Source organism: Leuciscus leuciscus (assembly GCF_965113295.1).
Source record: "Leuciscus leuciscus genome assembly, chromosome: 2".
Classification (NCBI taxonomy): domain Eukaryota; kingdom Metazoa; phylum Chordata; class Actinopteri; order Cypriniformes; family Leuciscidae; genus Leuciscus; species Leuciscus leuciscus.
This window is the reverse complement of record NC_138726.1, coordinates 38,695,728-38,712,377: the sequence shown is the minus strand read 5'-3', so window position 1 is coordinate 38,712,377 and position 16,650 is coordinate 38,695,728. Positions and strand designations below refer to the sequence as shown.

At 36.7% G+C, this 16,650-nt stretch overlaps 1 protein-coding gene across 2 annotated transcripts in view; it reads right to left on the bottom strand.

Moving 5' to 3' along the window:
• Nucleotides 1-764: 764 nt before the first annotated feature.
• Nucleotides 765-16,650, bottom strand: part of map2k5 (mitogen-activated protein kinase kinase 5) — a 61,623-nt gene continuing 45,737 nt past the window's right edge. For both annotated transcript variants that reach the window (XM_082162278.1, XM_082162279.1), the window contains exons 21-22: nucleotides 11,452-11,497; nucleotides 765-2,943 (exon numbers count right to left, since the gene is read on the bottom strand). In XM_082162278.1, the coding sequence (XP_082018404.1) occupies nucleotides 2,833-2,943; nucleotides 11,452-11,497 (157 nt within the window). In that variant the 3' untranslated portion in view covers nucleotides 765-2,832. The remainder of the gene's footprint in view (nucleotides 2,944-11,451; nucleotides 11,498-16,650) is intronic.

Below are 16,650 nucleotides of genomic sequence, written 5' to 3'. Positions count from 1 at the left end.
CCTTTTAACATGGTAAAAGGCCCATTCTGTCCATTTTTGCTAATTTTGGCCTTCATGAACATAAATGTTTTTACATAATCAAATGGAAGAGACACAATGTAACTCTAAACTCAGTTGTGTATTTCAGATGCTGTCCCGTACCATAATCTCATCATCTGCAGAGAAACTGCCACTCAGAATACACACATAATGAAGGACGTAAAGACATCATAGGGGATTGTGAAGATATTTCACTGGAACTTGGTCTTCACTACATCTATATCGTGTTCAATGTCAATTGTTATTTATTAATGTATTCAGCTAACAACTGTTATTAGACCACTGTCATTTTTGCTACAATCTGCCATGTCAATAAAAAATAAAAGTACCTAATTGACATACCATGCTGTTTAAAAAAAAAAGAAGAAAAAAAGTAAAACCCAAATAGATGCAAAAAGATATAAGACCAGGCAGAGAGAGGGCTATTTATTAATCAATAATTTATACAAATAATAGTAATAATAATAATCATAATAATAATAATATGAAGATACTAATATTAATGAAAATAAATATTGTTGAAAAGGTTATTTATACCACCATTAAGGTCCTATATAGCCCTTTCAAAGCATGGTTCTTTATGGAACCTTATAAAAATGGTTCTACTTAGCACCAAAAATGGTTCTGCTATTGTGACAAGCCGAAGAACCCTAATTTGGTACTGTTTAGAACCATTTTTCTTAAGAGTGTAGGGAAACATTATGAAATGCAGATAAATGAAACAATGGGATCTGAAAAGTTTTATTTAGAAAAATCACCTTTATGTGCAAACAGTATTAGGTAGTCACATGGTTGTTTTCTTCCTCACAGATTTTGTTTTGGCCAATTGTCTTTTTAATCTTTAATTCATTTTTAAGTAACTATTTGAGATAGTTCTACATATTAGGAAAAAAGTAGCAACAAATAATATAACTTACGATACAGTTTAAAAAAACAACAACAACAATATAATGTATTTGGCTTTGGTATGTGACAACTACATTTTCAGAACTATACATATTCGCCATTATATAGAAAAAGTCTCTTCTTCCACTGTGTTGAGTCATATCCTGTAATAATTCGGAATATTTTCTCAACAGACACAGGCACTGATGAACCACAATATCTAAATAAGAAAATATATTTTGATCTCGCAATTAAAAAAAACCCCCAACAACTTTAAAGTAATACTGATGAGACACTAAAATGGCTATAAAATATCAGAAACGAAGGCAGGTGTTATGTCTTGGTGTGGCTAATGAAAGAGGTTGTGGATTTGCTTTGATAAAATCCTCAGACAAATGAAGTCAGTTAATTCAGATGCATACAGTTGTAATGGGAGTTTGCTTAATATTTCATGAAGTACAAGAGAAAAGCGAATTCGGTTTCAAAGGGGAGCTATGGGATTTTAAGAGTCACTATTACCATTCTTGCAACAGTTCAGTGGATCCTGCTGTGCTAATATGAAGAGGAATATGTTGAGACTGTCAAGCTAATGTGATCTAAGAGAATTCACAGGTTCTCATCTAAATTCTCAACTTAAGTTAATTTTTATTTTCCAAATGGCTAGACTCATCCCATTTTCTGTATAACTTTGAAATGAAGAATAGTGTACCGTTCAAAAGTTGGAGGTCGGCAAGATTTATAAAAATGTTTATGAAAGATGCTGATGCTTATGCTCACCAAGGCATTTATTTCATCAAAATACATTTAAAACAGTAATATTGTGAAATATTCTATTTGAATACATTTTAAAATGTAATTTACTCCAGTGACCTCAAAGCTGAATTTTCAGCATCATTACTCCAGTCTTCAGTGTCACATGATCCTTCAGAAACCAGTCTAATATGCTGATTTTGTGCTGATATGTATTATAATTATCAATGTTGAAAATAGTTGTGCTGCTTAACAGCATTTGAAATTTTAATATTTCGTAACGTAGTCTTTATGATCACATTTGATCCATTTAATGAGTCCTTGCTAAATAAAAGGATTAATCTCTTTATATATATACACCGACCCCAAACTTTCAAACAGTAGCGTACATAGAGTAAAAAAAGTATATGGAACGAACTTAAAAAATGGGATTGCATTAATCAAAGCAATCAATTCCCATGAACCACTTCATGAAACTGGCATCGAATGTAGCATTACAGTCGGCTACTGCTGGACTATCTAAAAGCTCATCTGGACAAGCTGCCATCCTTCCACTGTAACAAGGCATCACATTTTTCTAACTTCAATAGGGTATCGCCACAAGTGGCAGGCCATTTGTGAAACTCAACAAAAAGTGGCTTTTAAAACAACAGCAGCATGACTTGCACTGCAGCAGGGAGCAATGCTTGACACACCCCCATATATTTGAAAACTGTAATGTTTCACTGAACTCGAGATGATTTATGACATGCCCACAATGTTTTGGCAAAACCAGATTGTGGCTTTAAGTACAGACAGAGACACCATTTTTTACTCGATTCGAGTGGAGCGAGCGAGCAACAGCCCCCCGCAAGGATCTTCTGTCAAAACATTTACTTTGGAATCTGCACAAAAAGTGAAAAGAAACCCACTGCAGAAGAACAAAGTTAAAGATTTGCTGCATCAGTGCAAACCAATACATACGGTTAAAATCCTCTTGTGCAGGATGCTAGCATAATCTGCATTAGACTCGTAGCAGTTGTCTCACCGTGCACCATTAAACTCAAGCATGGGAGGAAGATCTGCAAGTTCAGCTGCTGCTTTTCTGGGTTCAGTGGAAGAATAAAGTAAGGAAATGTGGACACCGTCTCCCATAATTCCATCCTGTGCCACTGTTGTTCACATGAGTATCTGTGCCTGCTGGGCTTTGCGGTCCTCTAGGCTGCGGCACACCCACATGGACACAACCTCAGTGTTGCCGTCATTATATTGCACGATAAAGGGGTGATCCTGAAAAACAGAAGGAGGCAGATAAATAAATGACTTTAGTTTTCAATGTGATTCTTCACTGATACATAACAGCAAAATAAATTAGTAATGGAGAGTGAACAACAATTATGTTCACTTGTTCAAATAGCTGATATATAAACACATCATTCTGAAACATGACAAATCTCACTGGAGTGTACCATAAAAACGAGAAGGACTGACACAATATGGCTGTCAATCGTGTGCATGCCAAGGTGATGCCTACTGGTTTTCCTCTCCAAGTTCAACAGAGATGAACAGATTGAGCAGCGTAAATAAGCACATCAGCCCTAATTTCTCTGGCACAAAGCCTCTTAAGTACTTGGTATTAAATAGTTCAACTTGCAATAGAATGACAGTGATTCAAATGCAAAATCATTAGGAAGCCCTAATGAGGAGATGTACATGGAGGGGGGAAACAAAGCTAAATTGAACTGAAGCTGAAAAATCAGATAGATCCAAAGAAACTAAGCAACAACTGTTTCTTAATCGGATGTTCATTTGATGCAGACTCAACACTTTTGATGATCTTCTCATACCCTTTCACCATCACATCATCCCCTCTCATTCTTTCCTTCTTTCTCAACGAGGACAACGCTATACCATCAATCGTTCTGTCCTCTTAATGGTGAGCTCTGCCTGTGCCACAGTGAGGTTAATCACTCTCAGTGCTGGAGTGTTGGAGAGGGCAGTCCTACCAGCCACCCATCTCATCAATCACACAGCCTGGGCAGCCCAACGCTCGCTGCCAGATCCACAACCAGCTCTGCCTCTGCCCGGGTGAGGACCTGCTTTCTGACCTGACAGAAGAGGCCAGGGAGAATGGAGAGAATTCATGTAATAACTCTTCAGCTATGAGCTCGTTTGAACTCGGAAATTAAGTCTCTTAAAACACACTTTTTATGCTTTCACTACTTAAAATTGTCCACTAATAGTAAGGAGAAATTCTGTCCTTTTAAATTTTTTCCCTGAGAGTAAAAAACATTTCCACTGCTGTGTCATCCTTTAATATGGTTTAATAACAGTCTGTGATGGAACGAACATTTTAAATAAAATGACCAACTCAGGCTGTTTTCAAAGCTTGCATTTATGCCCTAAATACACAAATTTTAATAAGTTTTGCATAATTTGATTACAGCTTCACTGGGATATATGCAACTGATATAAATCTTTTTCACACAATAAATATAAAAATGTGTGTAATTATCATTCTTTTCAGTAGACTTTCAATTTCTGGGACAAGGATAAAGCAATTTTTTGCTACATAAAAGACACTTGAAAAGTAGCCACAAAAAAATTAAATAAATTGCATTCAAAACTGCATTTAGCAAAACTGAAAAAGTTTTAATAAAACCCTCAAACATAAAAGTGCCCAAAAGAGAAACAATAAGAGCTTAAGCACATTAACAATAAATGTCAAGCATGGACACGTATCTAGCAGAAAGCAAGTTGAAAGGATGTGCGGGTCTGCTAACTAATGCAAACACGTACATTTGGGTGTGTGCCCAATGACCTGAAATAAATCAGAGCTTAGATGGTCACCCGCTTGTTTGGATGTGCTGAGATGGATCACAAACACACAAAACGCACCACCTGTGTGTCCCTCTGTTCCGTGTATGAGTGTGTGCTGGAGCATGCCAGAAACAGGACCTCCATTAATTAACCCACCTGCTGCTAGCTTAGCACACTTGCAGAGTGGAGAGGCAGTATAAATACTCTGTTAGTTAGGTCATTATCGTCTCCCTGCTTTACCTCTCCAACACGTGAACAAAAAAAACAAAAAAAGGCAAAATCTCATTTAAAAGTGTGGCTACATTAATCACAGCCTCATATCAAAGTGTGATAATCACCTGAATTCTCTATTAAAGTAAAACTGCCAAACCCAGGGGAAATCTCACCTCTCTCTTTAATTGTTTTGAGTCTGTTAAAAGCTTTTTAATCTAAGATTAATTTATGCAATTTTAAATAACTCTACATATGATTAATAAGCTTGAAAATTAAAGAGTCCAAAGCAATTATAACAAGTGGTTGGTCATCACCTCATTAGAATGTGTTGGTGAACAGCGACAGCTCGGCGTAATGCGTGTCATTGTGTGTGTGTGTGTGTGTGTGTGTGTGTGTAAGGCTGATATTGAAGCCGAGAGAAAACACGAGAGAGAGACACAGAGTAAGGAAGGTGAAGAAGTCGGAGTAATAACTAGGTCTTTTCAGATTTGCATACTAACGACCTGTTCCCTCTGGATACAGGACGATGTATATGACAATGTTAAGATTTCATAAATGCTGATCTTTTAATTCAGCAGTCACCATGGGACAGACCATCTATCTGGATTAAAAAGCTGCAGGGTAGGTCTACTTCACTTATAGTTAAACTCCCCCTGTGGTGAAAATCAAGTTTTCAATGTTGTTTATATGCCTATGTGGTGTTTAACATGGTTTAAGACGAACCGTGTGGAAATTCATTAGTCAACACCATTGCTGAGTATTTTCTCCTTAAAACTGCAGTGAATCAAAGACAGTCTCAAAAACGCAGTTTGTAAATCGCTGGTGTTTCAGACGTCACAAACTACCTTGTAACCAATCACGTCAACGAGTGGATCTCTGAGCTGGTGTGAGTGAGTGGAGGCGAGTTCATTTGCATATTCATTGAACTGCGCATCCTAAATGAGGCAAGGGTGTAGAGAGTTACATTCAAGCTATTTTAAGGCACGAAGACTTCCAAGGAAAAAAACGCTTAAATATGTAATTTTGGTGATCAATGATGAGTTTTAAGGGATACAATTATTGACTACAGGGGAACTTTAAGCTATGTGAGTGAGATGGGAGGGTTGGCTACCAACACTTATGAAACACAAGCACCTTAACAACACCCAAAGATTTCTACATCACTAAAACAGGTCTGTGTTTTACAAACTCAGTAATATCATAATATCACAAATATCATAGTTAAAATAGTTAAAAATACACTATTGTCTGAGGTCAGTCCAGATTTAAACTTTCTATTCATCAGAGAATCCTGAAAAAAAGTATTACCATTTCCACAAAAATGTTAAGCAGCACAACTGTTTTCAACATTGATAATAATAAGAAATGTTTCCTGAGCAACAAATCAGCATATTATAATGATTTATGAAGGACATGTGAGAATGATTTCAGCTTTGCCATCACAGGAAAACATTACAATACTTTAAAATATGCTAAAATAGAAACAAGTTATTTTAACTGGTCATAACATTACACTATTGCTCTGTATTTTTGATCATTTAAATGCAGCCTTGGTGAGCATAAGAGACTTCTTTAAAAACATTCAAAAATCTTACCAACCAATATATTATTTTCTTTCCATATATTTAATCATTTTAAAAAATGAAAGTAATCATTAATGGAATGGATTAATTCCAAGAATCATTACAATTACACTATTATATTAATGTAAACCGGAATTATTAAGAGGAATTGATAATTACATTAAATTCTTTAGAATTCTCATCCCTAATTTAAAGACAAACCCATATAAGGTGGCTTTTGACAGACTTTAAAAACTGCCGGAGCTAAATTGAAATAGATTGAGTTTTTCTGATTTTCTGAGCTCTGACAATTGACCAAGTCTCTATGGCAAAGAGAGTCCGGCAGCTTTGAAGACCCCCCATTATCAAGGGGGTGGGTGAGAAGGAGGGATGGCAGACAGACACAGTATCAGAGAGCTAAAAGGTAGGATTACCCTCCGGGGAGTTCAAGAAGCTCCTCAGCGTGCTAATGTGTAAACAAGTCATCAGAGTGGTGTCAGAGGGCTTTCAAAGCCTGTTCTCATCCCAATCCCCACGGCACAGGCCGCTGGCATTCAGAGAGACTGTGTCTTTTTAAGAGCCGCTCCCATGGGTCTTAAAACACATGAACACAAGCAATCGCTCCTTAGCTCATCAGCCCACGTAATCAGGAAACATGGGGGTGGATATAGGAGCGCTGTGACAGATTCTGCGAGTTTGTAGGTCTCTTTCAGCTTTTTGTCCCTGGCTGAGGCTACTGCAGCTGAGCCCCCCGGACAGCCCCCAGGGAAAGGGGGCGGGGGTGGCAAGGGCCAGGAGGGGACAAAGGGTGCTAAAAGGCTGACTGACAATGAGAGAGAAATTGTCAATCACTGCACTGCATCTAACTAAATCTAAGAGATTACACGTTACAGACATATGAACAAGGGGGAAAAAAAACCTGGATCTCCAGAACTGAGTAAAAAAAAAAAAAAAGTGACAAGTGAGTTGAAAAGTTAGATAAAGTTGATCCAAAATGATCCTTCAGAAATCATTCTAATATGCTGATATGCTCAGGAAACATTTCCTTTTATTATCAATGTTGAAAACAGTTGTGCTGCTTAAAGGGTTAGTGTGGCGAGGGGGGCGTGGTTTTGCGAAGTCTGTAGCGGGAGAGAGAGGACGGAGCCGAGCGGTGAGTAAGTAGGTCAAGTGCAGATGATGAACACCTGTGTCTGATTGCAGTAATTGGCGTGGAGAGACCGGATATAAGCCGGCGGGAATGAGAGAGAGAGAGAGAGAGAGAGAGAGTTGGACTGGGACCTCGTCTGCTGCTGTTTCCACGGAGAAATCATCACGAGAGAATCTGGATTATTGATTTATTTATGCTGTGCTGATAGCACGGTGAACGCGCTCTGTGCGCAGTCTTTCTATTTTGAACTTTTTGCTTTAATAAAAACGAGTGTCCCAGTCTCGCCGACCCCTGTCTTCTTCCTTCCCTTTATTTACAACGTTGAACCTCATCACAGTTAGTTCACCCAAAAATTCTGTCAGTAATTACTCACCCTCATGTTGTTCCAACCCCGTAAGACCTTCGTTCATCTTCGGAACACAAATTAAGATATTTTTGATTAAATCTGAGAGCTGTCTCACTCCTCCATAGGCTTCTAAGACATTATAACTTGCTGGCCCAGAAAATGCATTAAAGACATCGTTAATATAGTCCAAGTGACTCCAGTGGCTCAATCTTAAGTTTATAAAGTTTATAAAGTTAACTTTATTCCACTATTTATTTCCTTTTCTCTGGGCCTCGAGTTTTTTCACGTAGTGTAATAGCGCAGCGCTTCTGTGTTGAGGGTGAGTAATTACTGACAGAATTTTCATTTTTGGGTGAACTAACCCTTTAATACTTATGTGGAAACATGATTCAAGATTTTTTTATGAATAGAAAGTTCAAAAGAACATTTTTTTAAAAATATATTTGAGACTTGAGATCTTTTGTAAATTCTAAATGTCACTTGATCCGTTTAGCATCCCTGCTGAATAAAAGTATTAACTTCTTTAACAAAAAAAAAAAAAGTAAAAAAAAAAAAAAGTTAAATAAACAGTGATATATGTTTTATTAACAGTGCTAGCATACAGACAACTACGGTGGCCGAGAAGTGAAAAACAAACCACAATTCTGAAAACAAAACAACAAATTTATAGAAGCAATGGAAAGACTAAAAACAAATTAACAAGTTAGAAAACACAATAACATTTCCGAAAACAAATTAACAAGTCAGAAAACACAACGACAAGTCAGACAAAATGGAAAAGGTAGGTATATGTGGCAAATGGAATACTGGCCGCTTATTGGACGAGACACCTGTCAATCAAGACATGCAGAAAGTACAGCAGACTGCGGCAGGAGAAAGTCGATTCGCGTGTGCATGTGTAAATATTAGAGCTGTCTATTTAACTGGCTAATTTAGTGCGATTATTATAGAGAGAAAAAACTTTTCATATTAAAATCTTCCTACCACTATCTGGTAGGGCTGGTCCGAATACCATTTTTTGAGCTTCGAAGCTTAGGTAGTAATGAACATCGAATATTCGGACCCAGCCCTACTATCTGGTTTGGTCAGACAAAATTATAAAAGAACTCGATCTGGTAAAGTGGGAGAGTGGCGTGTAGCAAGAACAGCAGATTTAGCTTTTGACACGAACGACCTGAGTTCAAGTCTCCCTCGAGTGACAAATTGTAATTCACAATATTAACTAGTTTATTGATCTGTATAAAATTAATATAGGCTACCATATTATATAAGACAAAATCTCATGCAGGGGCATTTCCACATATCTGGAATTTTAGGGGCATTATAACCGCATTCTAATTGTGTTTATGTTTGTTTTTAGTGACATACTCGATAATGTCAGCTCGCTGCCTAGCACATAATAATAATAAAAAAATTATTATAGTAGACGATACAGCTAATATTTACACATCGACTTTCTCCTGCCACAGTCTGCTGTACTTTCTGCATGTCTTGATTGACAGGTGTCTCGTCCAATCAGCGGTCAGTATTCCATTCGCCATTAATCTATCTTTTCTGTTTTGACTGACTTATTGTGTTTTCTGACTTGTTAATTTGTTTTCAGATTTGTCGTTGTGTTTTCTGATTTGCTATTTTGTTTTCGGAATTGTTATTGTGTTTTCTAACTTGCTCATTTGTTTTTAGTCTTTCCATTGCGTTTATAAATTTGTTTTTGTTTTTTCAGAATTGTGGTTTGTTTTGCACTTCTCGGCCACCGTAGACATCTGATATTAGAGGATGAAGAAAATACAAAAACATCCCACAATCTCATCTATACTCAGAATGTTGAGTTAAATGCTGTCTGTCTATCACTAGACGATGAGAGAGCAAACACTGAAGCACAGGTATCACACACACACCCATTTACACCTGGTGTTTTAATCCGTCTCTTTTGTCCACTTTCAATCACTTCTGTCCCGATTTCTTCAAGGGCAGGGTCTATGGGCAGGTAAATGTATGTATTTTTCGATCTAATGGACAAATTAAGCTAGTGCAATTTACATATGAACGTGCCCGGAGACGACGGAAAACATCCGGAGAGCTCTGATAGCCGCAAGATCAGGTCGAACGCTGTGAGTGCGTGTTAGAAATCAAGAATGGTGAGAGAACATTGTGCTTGGTACGTTTTCATCTTCAAATCAAACATTTGTCTTCAGGCAACAAAGTTTAAATCCTGTCTGGCTAGCGTGCTTCCCATAATGTTTACGCATTAGATCAGTAGGCGGTCTTTTGTGGCTGTTCGAACACATTTGGCCACATGAGCGTTCACACTACGAAAGCAATCCGGTGAAATGCGTTTTGGAGTACATCTGGAAGTGGTCGAAAGTGGACAAGCTCAAAACGTTTTAGACCCCGTTCACACCTGTATTCAGCATCGTCCACTTGTGATCCGATCGACTAAAACACATCTTAATACCAGGTGTAAACAGGGCCACAGTGTGCAGTATCTCTGCATTAGCAGTCAGATTATTGTGGACTGCGCTGTCTGTGGTGCGGAGAAAATCCAGCAGCTGTGCTGACAGCTTTTAAAGGCTCTGAGTGCTAACTTTTGTGACAGTGTGAGCTGACACAACCTCAGATTTCATCAGCCCAGCCAATGGGGGAGTTTAAGTTGTTCCAAGTGGCACAAAGACAGAAGGGAGACAGGGAGACAAGGACACAGCATTTTTTTATTGAGTTTTAGGTAAATAAGCATTAATAGATTTAGCATAAGCTGAGAATCAAAATTCCAGTGGATAAATCATTGAGTATTTAATTTAAGTCAGCAATGTTTATATGTTTCCTTTTAGGATGAGGACAATGTGTCAAAAAATTAATAAATAAAATAAATTCCACCTTTTCACTACATGACAATTTCCATGAACAGGTTTTACTTTAATCATAAAATACATATCAAAATTAAACATTTATAAACTAAAAATCAACACCCTCCCTTGTGTTCACTAGGGGGCTTCTATTAAATTGAGTATGTGAATTATTTCATTACTAATTTACAGAGCTAAGAAATGCATCAGAAATCTTGTTACAGCTTTTAATTAACCTCTGGCTGACAATCTCAACAAACTTCACATTGTTAAAAGTTCCTGTAGATTTTGCTCCCTGTGATCCCTTTTATATAACCTGATAGAAGAAGCCTCAAAGTGCTTACATTTACAAGAACATTAAAATGTACATGTTTTTAAAGAAGTTCAAATGGAAATATTTAAAAGGGTTTAATATCACAATGCTCAAGCACCTTTTTATCCGAGAGCAACTAATAGCTGTGTGCCCTTCACAAACACACAAAGCATCCTCACATTGATGCAGAACTAAAGCACACAGCTGTTTTTTTGTCCTTCCTCAACTGAATCCACAGCAGAGGTGTCAAAGGTTACCCAACACTTACAAAATTCAAATCAATAGCCTGACGGTCATAGAACTTGCATAGTGTAGATTAGTGGAGTATGGAAAATAGGATATATGTAGTTTTCAAACAAAAACTAGAAGAAACCAAAAGGTCAAGGTTTTAAACAACCCCCTACACATAGTACCAACAAAAGCATTCCTACCATCAAATACACCCATTCACTTACTCTGTTCATCAAATAATTCCCATTTCATGTTATAATCCTCTTGAAGGCTTATTCTGACTTTTGGGGGAAATGTAAAAACGGGGAAAAGAAACTCACCATAAGGTTGTTTGGAGCTGGTCTTTCTTTGGGTTGCTTCCTCATACTGTGAGAACAAAAGCAGAAGAGGTAATTATAAATGTGATGCATGCAGCAATTAATCCTCCACCGTTAATTCAAAAGCATGAAAGCAAAAGAATCATGTCAGAACTCTTTGATAACGAATAGAGATGTGTTTGAGGAGGACAAACCTTGACTTACCAGAATCACGTGAGGACTCATTTTACTCAATATTATGATGGCAAGTGTTCACGAGTTAAAGCTTTAGTGATATTTGTTTTGTATTTTACACAATATATTCACAAAATGTGTTTTAAATCATTTAGCTGTCAATGTATTGAAAACACACTAACACTGAATCGCAAGGCAGTCTAAGTGCATAATATAAGACTTTTAAAGGACTGATACATGTATTTTATCATTTACTTTTCCCCCCATTGGTACACATATTATTAGGTGTCTCTATGCAAGAGTAAAGAGTGTTCAGTATCGTTGAATTTGCACTGCACATCGTCTTCAATGCCAAACACTTAAGACAAGTTTACAAAACAATCCATGTTGAAATGTGCCACTGCAACTGTTAAGGTCAGACTGAAGGGATGGGGGGGCTAGAGAAAAATAAACTTTAGTCACTCAGTCTGAAAGCAACATAGCAGACTTTATAGTAGCAGGTGTTACACACAGCCAGAAACCACAAACTCAGGGTTACCAATCTTTAATGAACACCAGATTAAAACCTGCCATTTAATCAAGAACCAACTTTAATCATGCTCCAGTATACATGGTGTACATAAAGGCCTCTATTATAATACATCAAGCATAATATTTAATGTGTGAACATACATTTTCTTTAAGCTCAATATAGACATCCCTATGCTTACAATTCGTCAAGATTTTCAGAGGCCATTTTTGTTGTGCAATAGCCTACAACAACAAATCTGAATTTAAAATCAGAACCCACGGACACTTTTGTGCTGCCCCTCTGACCTCGCACAGTTGTTCCTGTCAAAAAAAAAGTGACATCCTGTGTGTCAGTACACGTGCCGTGTTGCTAGTGTAATTTTGATGTGTCGGGAAAGAACATTGGCTTTAATTTATCATACATCGGAAACTCTTTAAAAGGCGACTACAGATTAAAGGTACGCTGTAATTTTTCGCCACTAGAGGTCGTTTATTCAAAACGCCTTGATTTCGCCGGAATCATGGGAGTTGTCGTTTTTATCACCTCTAGAGCCGGTGAAGAAAACGACGGGACTCGGGCAGAAATCATATTCATGGATGACAAGTAATGTATTAAAGATTTATTAACGTTACGAAAGCCGTTGGAGCAGAACGAGGCCGCTGGAGCGATTGCTAATGAGAGGCAATCATGACGCACAGCTCGAGAGCAGTGGAGCTTTTATTATGCCACAGACACCGCTTCCCCTTCTTCTGGTCATGCGTATGTGGGGTAAACGCAGCGCTGTTTTATCATATTAGATACATTTGAGTGTGTTGAAAGTTGTTATAATGCTACTCTGTGCGTTCGCTCGGCGGCTACTATATGAGACACTTGTTGCAGCGAGCTAGATCGATATTAGGCATGGTAAATATGGTACTCTAAAAAGTAAAAAAATATGGTTGCTCACCTGTCTAATAAAACACATAATATATTAAAGCGTCTTTGGTGGTCTCGGAAATCGAAAGTAACGCAGGTATGTCATTGATAGCCGACGCACAGACACAGTCCGTGTCCTGGTTAAAACTGCTTATTTCTCTGGATTTAAACATTCTTAGAAATATTTGGGATAATATAAGTACACAAATCAACAAGATATATAACATTGTTCAAGTGGTTTTTGGATATTTTGATCCAATAATCTTACATAGTGTGCCTTTAAGGCCATTCTATTTTTTCTGGTATTATACTGTAGGAAATGTTCAGTCATATTGTTTCCCCTTTTACCTGATATAAAATTATCCACTGTCATCACTGTAAACCATGACAAGTCTACCACACTATCCATGAACCTGCAAAGAAACTTTCACCCTCTCCATTCTGCTATTTCACAATCCATTTTACATTATTCTTATAATGTATATAAGAAGTTCTTATCATAAATTAAAACTAGATCTAGAAAGAATAGTATACAGACACATAAAAAACAAAACAAAATAACTAAAACTTTCAAATTAAAGTGAAATCAGAAAATATAAAACTACTCATTTAACTACTCTCATCTTCGCTCTTTAGGACTTTGTAAATAATCGTATCTCCTTTCTCTATATTATGTCACTGTGACTATGCAGGCTAAGTTTCTGATCACTGAATAAGCGCTCGAGCTGCACGATTCTTGATATATTGAGAATCACAATTTTTTGGGTTTAAAATAGAGATCACGATTCTCTAATAAGTGTGATTAACATGCAAAACAAATCACGTTTATGCACTTGGATTTCTGACACCAGAAAACCAAGAATGAGAACAAGCCGTTTTGTAGTTTAGTGTCAAAACACAATAATTTTTAGACTGAGGAGGATGTTTAAATTTCAAACAAAGTTTACAGTATGTTTTCTCAATATAATTAACTCATTAAATACAGACGTAAATCCAATTTTTCTGAATAAATGCCTTCTACAAAGCTCCTAGATCTTGCATCCAGTATCTCTTCTACACCATCTTTATCATTGTACTGTTGAGGTTAATATAACTGCATCACAAAGTGATAAAGGGAGAGGTAAGTAATTATCAATTCTCCTTGGCACAGATCACACCTATGTGCAAGTAAATTAGTCAAGCTGACCCAGATAAGAAATGGGAGGGATTATAGGAACAGAGCAGCCTACAGAGGGGCCCATTTGGACCATGATGAATGACACACACTCAGAGCAGGCTAATAATAGAAAAGGATGTTGGAAGAGCAGTGCCAGGCAGGGTGGCACTAGTGAGCCAGGTGACCTGTTTGTGTAAATAAAGTGTGTTGCAGATAAACATCAGCTGTTAAACAAATCCCAAAACATCTGGCTTCACCCACCATGCCCATAGGCCCAGAGCGCCAGAGAAACCATGAAAGAGGTTGGTGGGGAATTCTGGTTTCTTGGGGCATGACCTGTGGAGGGCAAATTTGACTGCGGATGTGTTTGAGAAAGCAAGGTCAGCAGACCAGGGACAGATGTTGTATAAATATTTACTGTTGTGTATAGCTAGTCTAACTGCTGTACTGTCTGGTGTGTAGACCCAGGAAAGGCTATTGTGTGTTGGATCACTGCATGTTACATGTTTTATACATGATTTTACACTAGTTTAGGCTCAGTATGATTTAAAAAAACCATTTTTTTTAAAGAAAATGCTATATATTTTTTTTATTAAAAACAAAAAGTAAAAAAAAACATATGACTGATCAAAACCGTAAAAAGCAATATTGTGAAATATTACGATTTTAAACCTTTCATGCATGAATTATGATAACCTCAGTCAGGATTTTTTTCCTATGTGTTTTTATTGCTCTTAGGGCATGAAAAACCAGAATTGATTTTTATTTTATTTTTTTACAAATTTTTCAAAGAGATCTTCAGATGTCCACTTGAGTGGACAGCATGCGGTTATGGTTTAAACTTAAGATATACTATATTAAATATAAGACAATAATCAAACAGATAAAGTATGTGAATTTAACAAACTAATCAATACAATTATATCAAATCATGTGAAAACTATAAAATATATACAAAAAATATAAATGCTAAATATTGCAAAGGCTTCATACAACTTCATACAAGTTGCACTTTGCGTATCTTTGATATCAGAACATGAGGACGTGATTCCATCAGAATTTTCTACAGCCTGTCAAGGTACAACTGTGGAAACCACTCAGATGCTCCCTCCAGTGCACCAGAGTATGGAGATTTACCCTTATTAGCTGATAATTCTGATTATGTTCAAGATGGACATGCACATTTCTATCATAGCCCTCCTCTGAGAAAACCTAGCGATACGTTTTTTTCAATCTCATCTGAAATGATCAGTGTTGGGGGTAATGCATTACAAGTAACATGCATAACGCATTCAGATTACTTTTTTGATGTTACAAGTAACATGCATTACCTAATCAGATTACTTTTTGATCTAACAAGTAATTAACTACAAGTAAAGTGCATTACCTAATCAGATTACTTTTTGATGTAACGAGTAAAGAAACGCATTACAAGTAACATGCATTACGTAATCAGATTACTTTTTGATGTTATGAGTAAAAAAACGCATTACGTAATCAGATTACTTTTTGATGTTATGAGTAAAAAAACGCATTACAATAACATGCATTACGAAACCAGATTACTTTTTGATCTAACAAGTAAAGTAATGCATTACAAGTGTCATACATTATGTAATCACATGACTTTTTTTGATGTCAATGAAAATTACATTCTAATAATACAAGTACATTTATTTACAGTAAAAAAAGTCACTGCAGATTAAGTTAAGTTTTATTCACAATATAATTATGAATTGTAGCTGAAATATAGCAATTGATGCATGACGTCCACTACAGTGGACATGTGATTAATCAGAGTTTTCTCTCAATCTAAAATCAAAACTTGGAAAATTTTACTGTGATATGACTCGTTAGATATTGCTTGATGCTGCAATATTTTTTTTACCTACAAGAGTCTCCTAGGATAGAAGGAATGGGTGGATATTCCGGAGCAACTTGGCATGTCTGACTGACCCTTGGCCATCTTGGCTTGGAGAGGGAAAAAATCGAAACACAAAGGCTTGCCACTTGGTTGCAATTTATAGGATGATGCAGCAGGGTCCAATGAAGAGGCTGATGTGCAACTTTGCCATAAAAACCCGTGCAAATTCAAGAAAATGCTTTTTTAATAGCTGTCCACTGTAGTGACCACTATGCGTGAAAGGGTTAAAATTATGTATTTACAAACCCATTTCCAGAAAAGTTGGGACATTTTGTAAAATGCAATAAAAACCACAATCTGTGATTTGTTAATTCTCTTGAACCTTTTTTTAACTGACAAAAGTACAAAGAAAAGATTTCCAATGTTTTCACTGACCAACATAATTGTAGTTTGTAAATATAAACAAACTTTGATTTTGATGGCTGCAACACGCTCCAAAAAAGTTGGGACAGAGGCTAAATAAAAGTGAAAAGATTATATAATATCCAAGTTAAACCGTATTTTAAACACCATTAGCAGGTG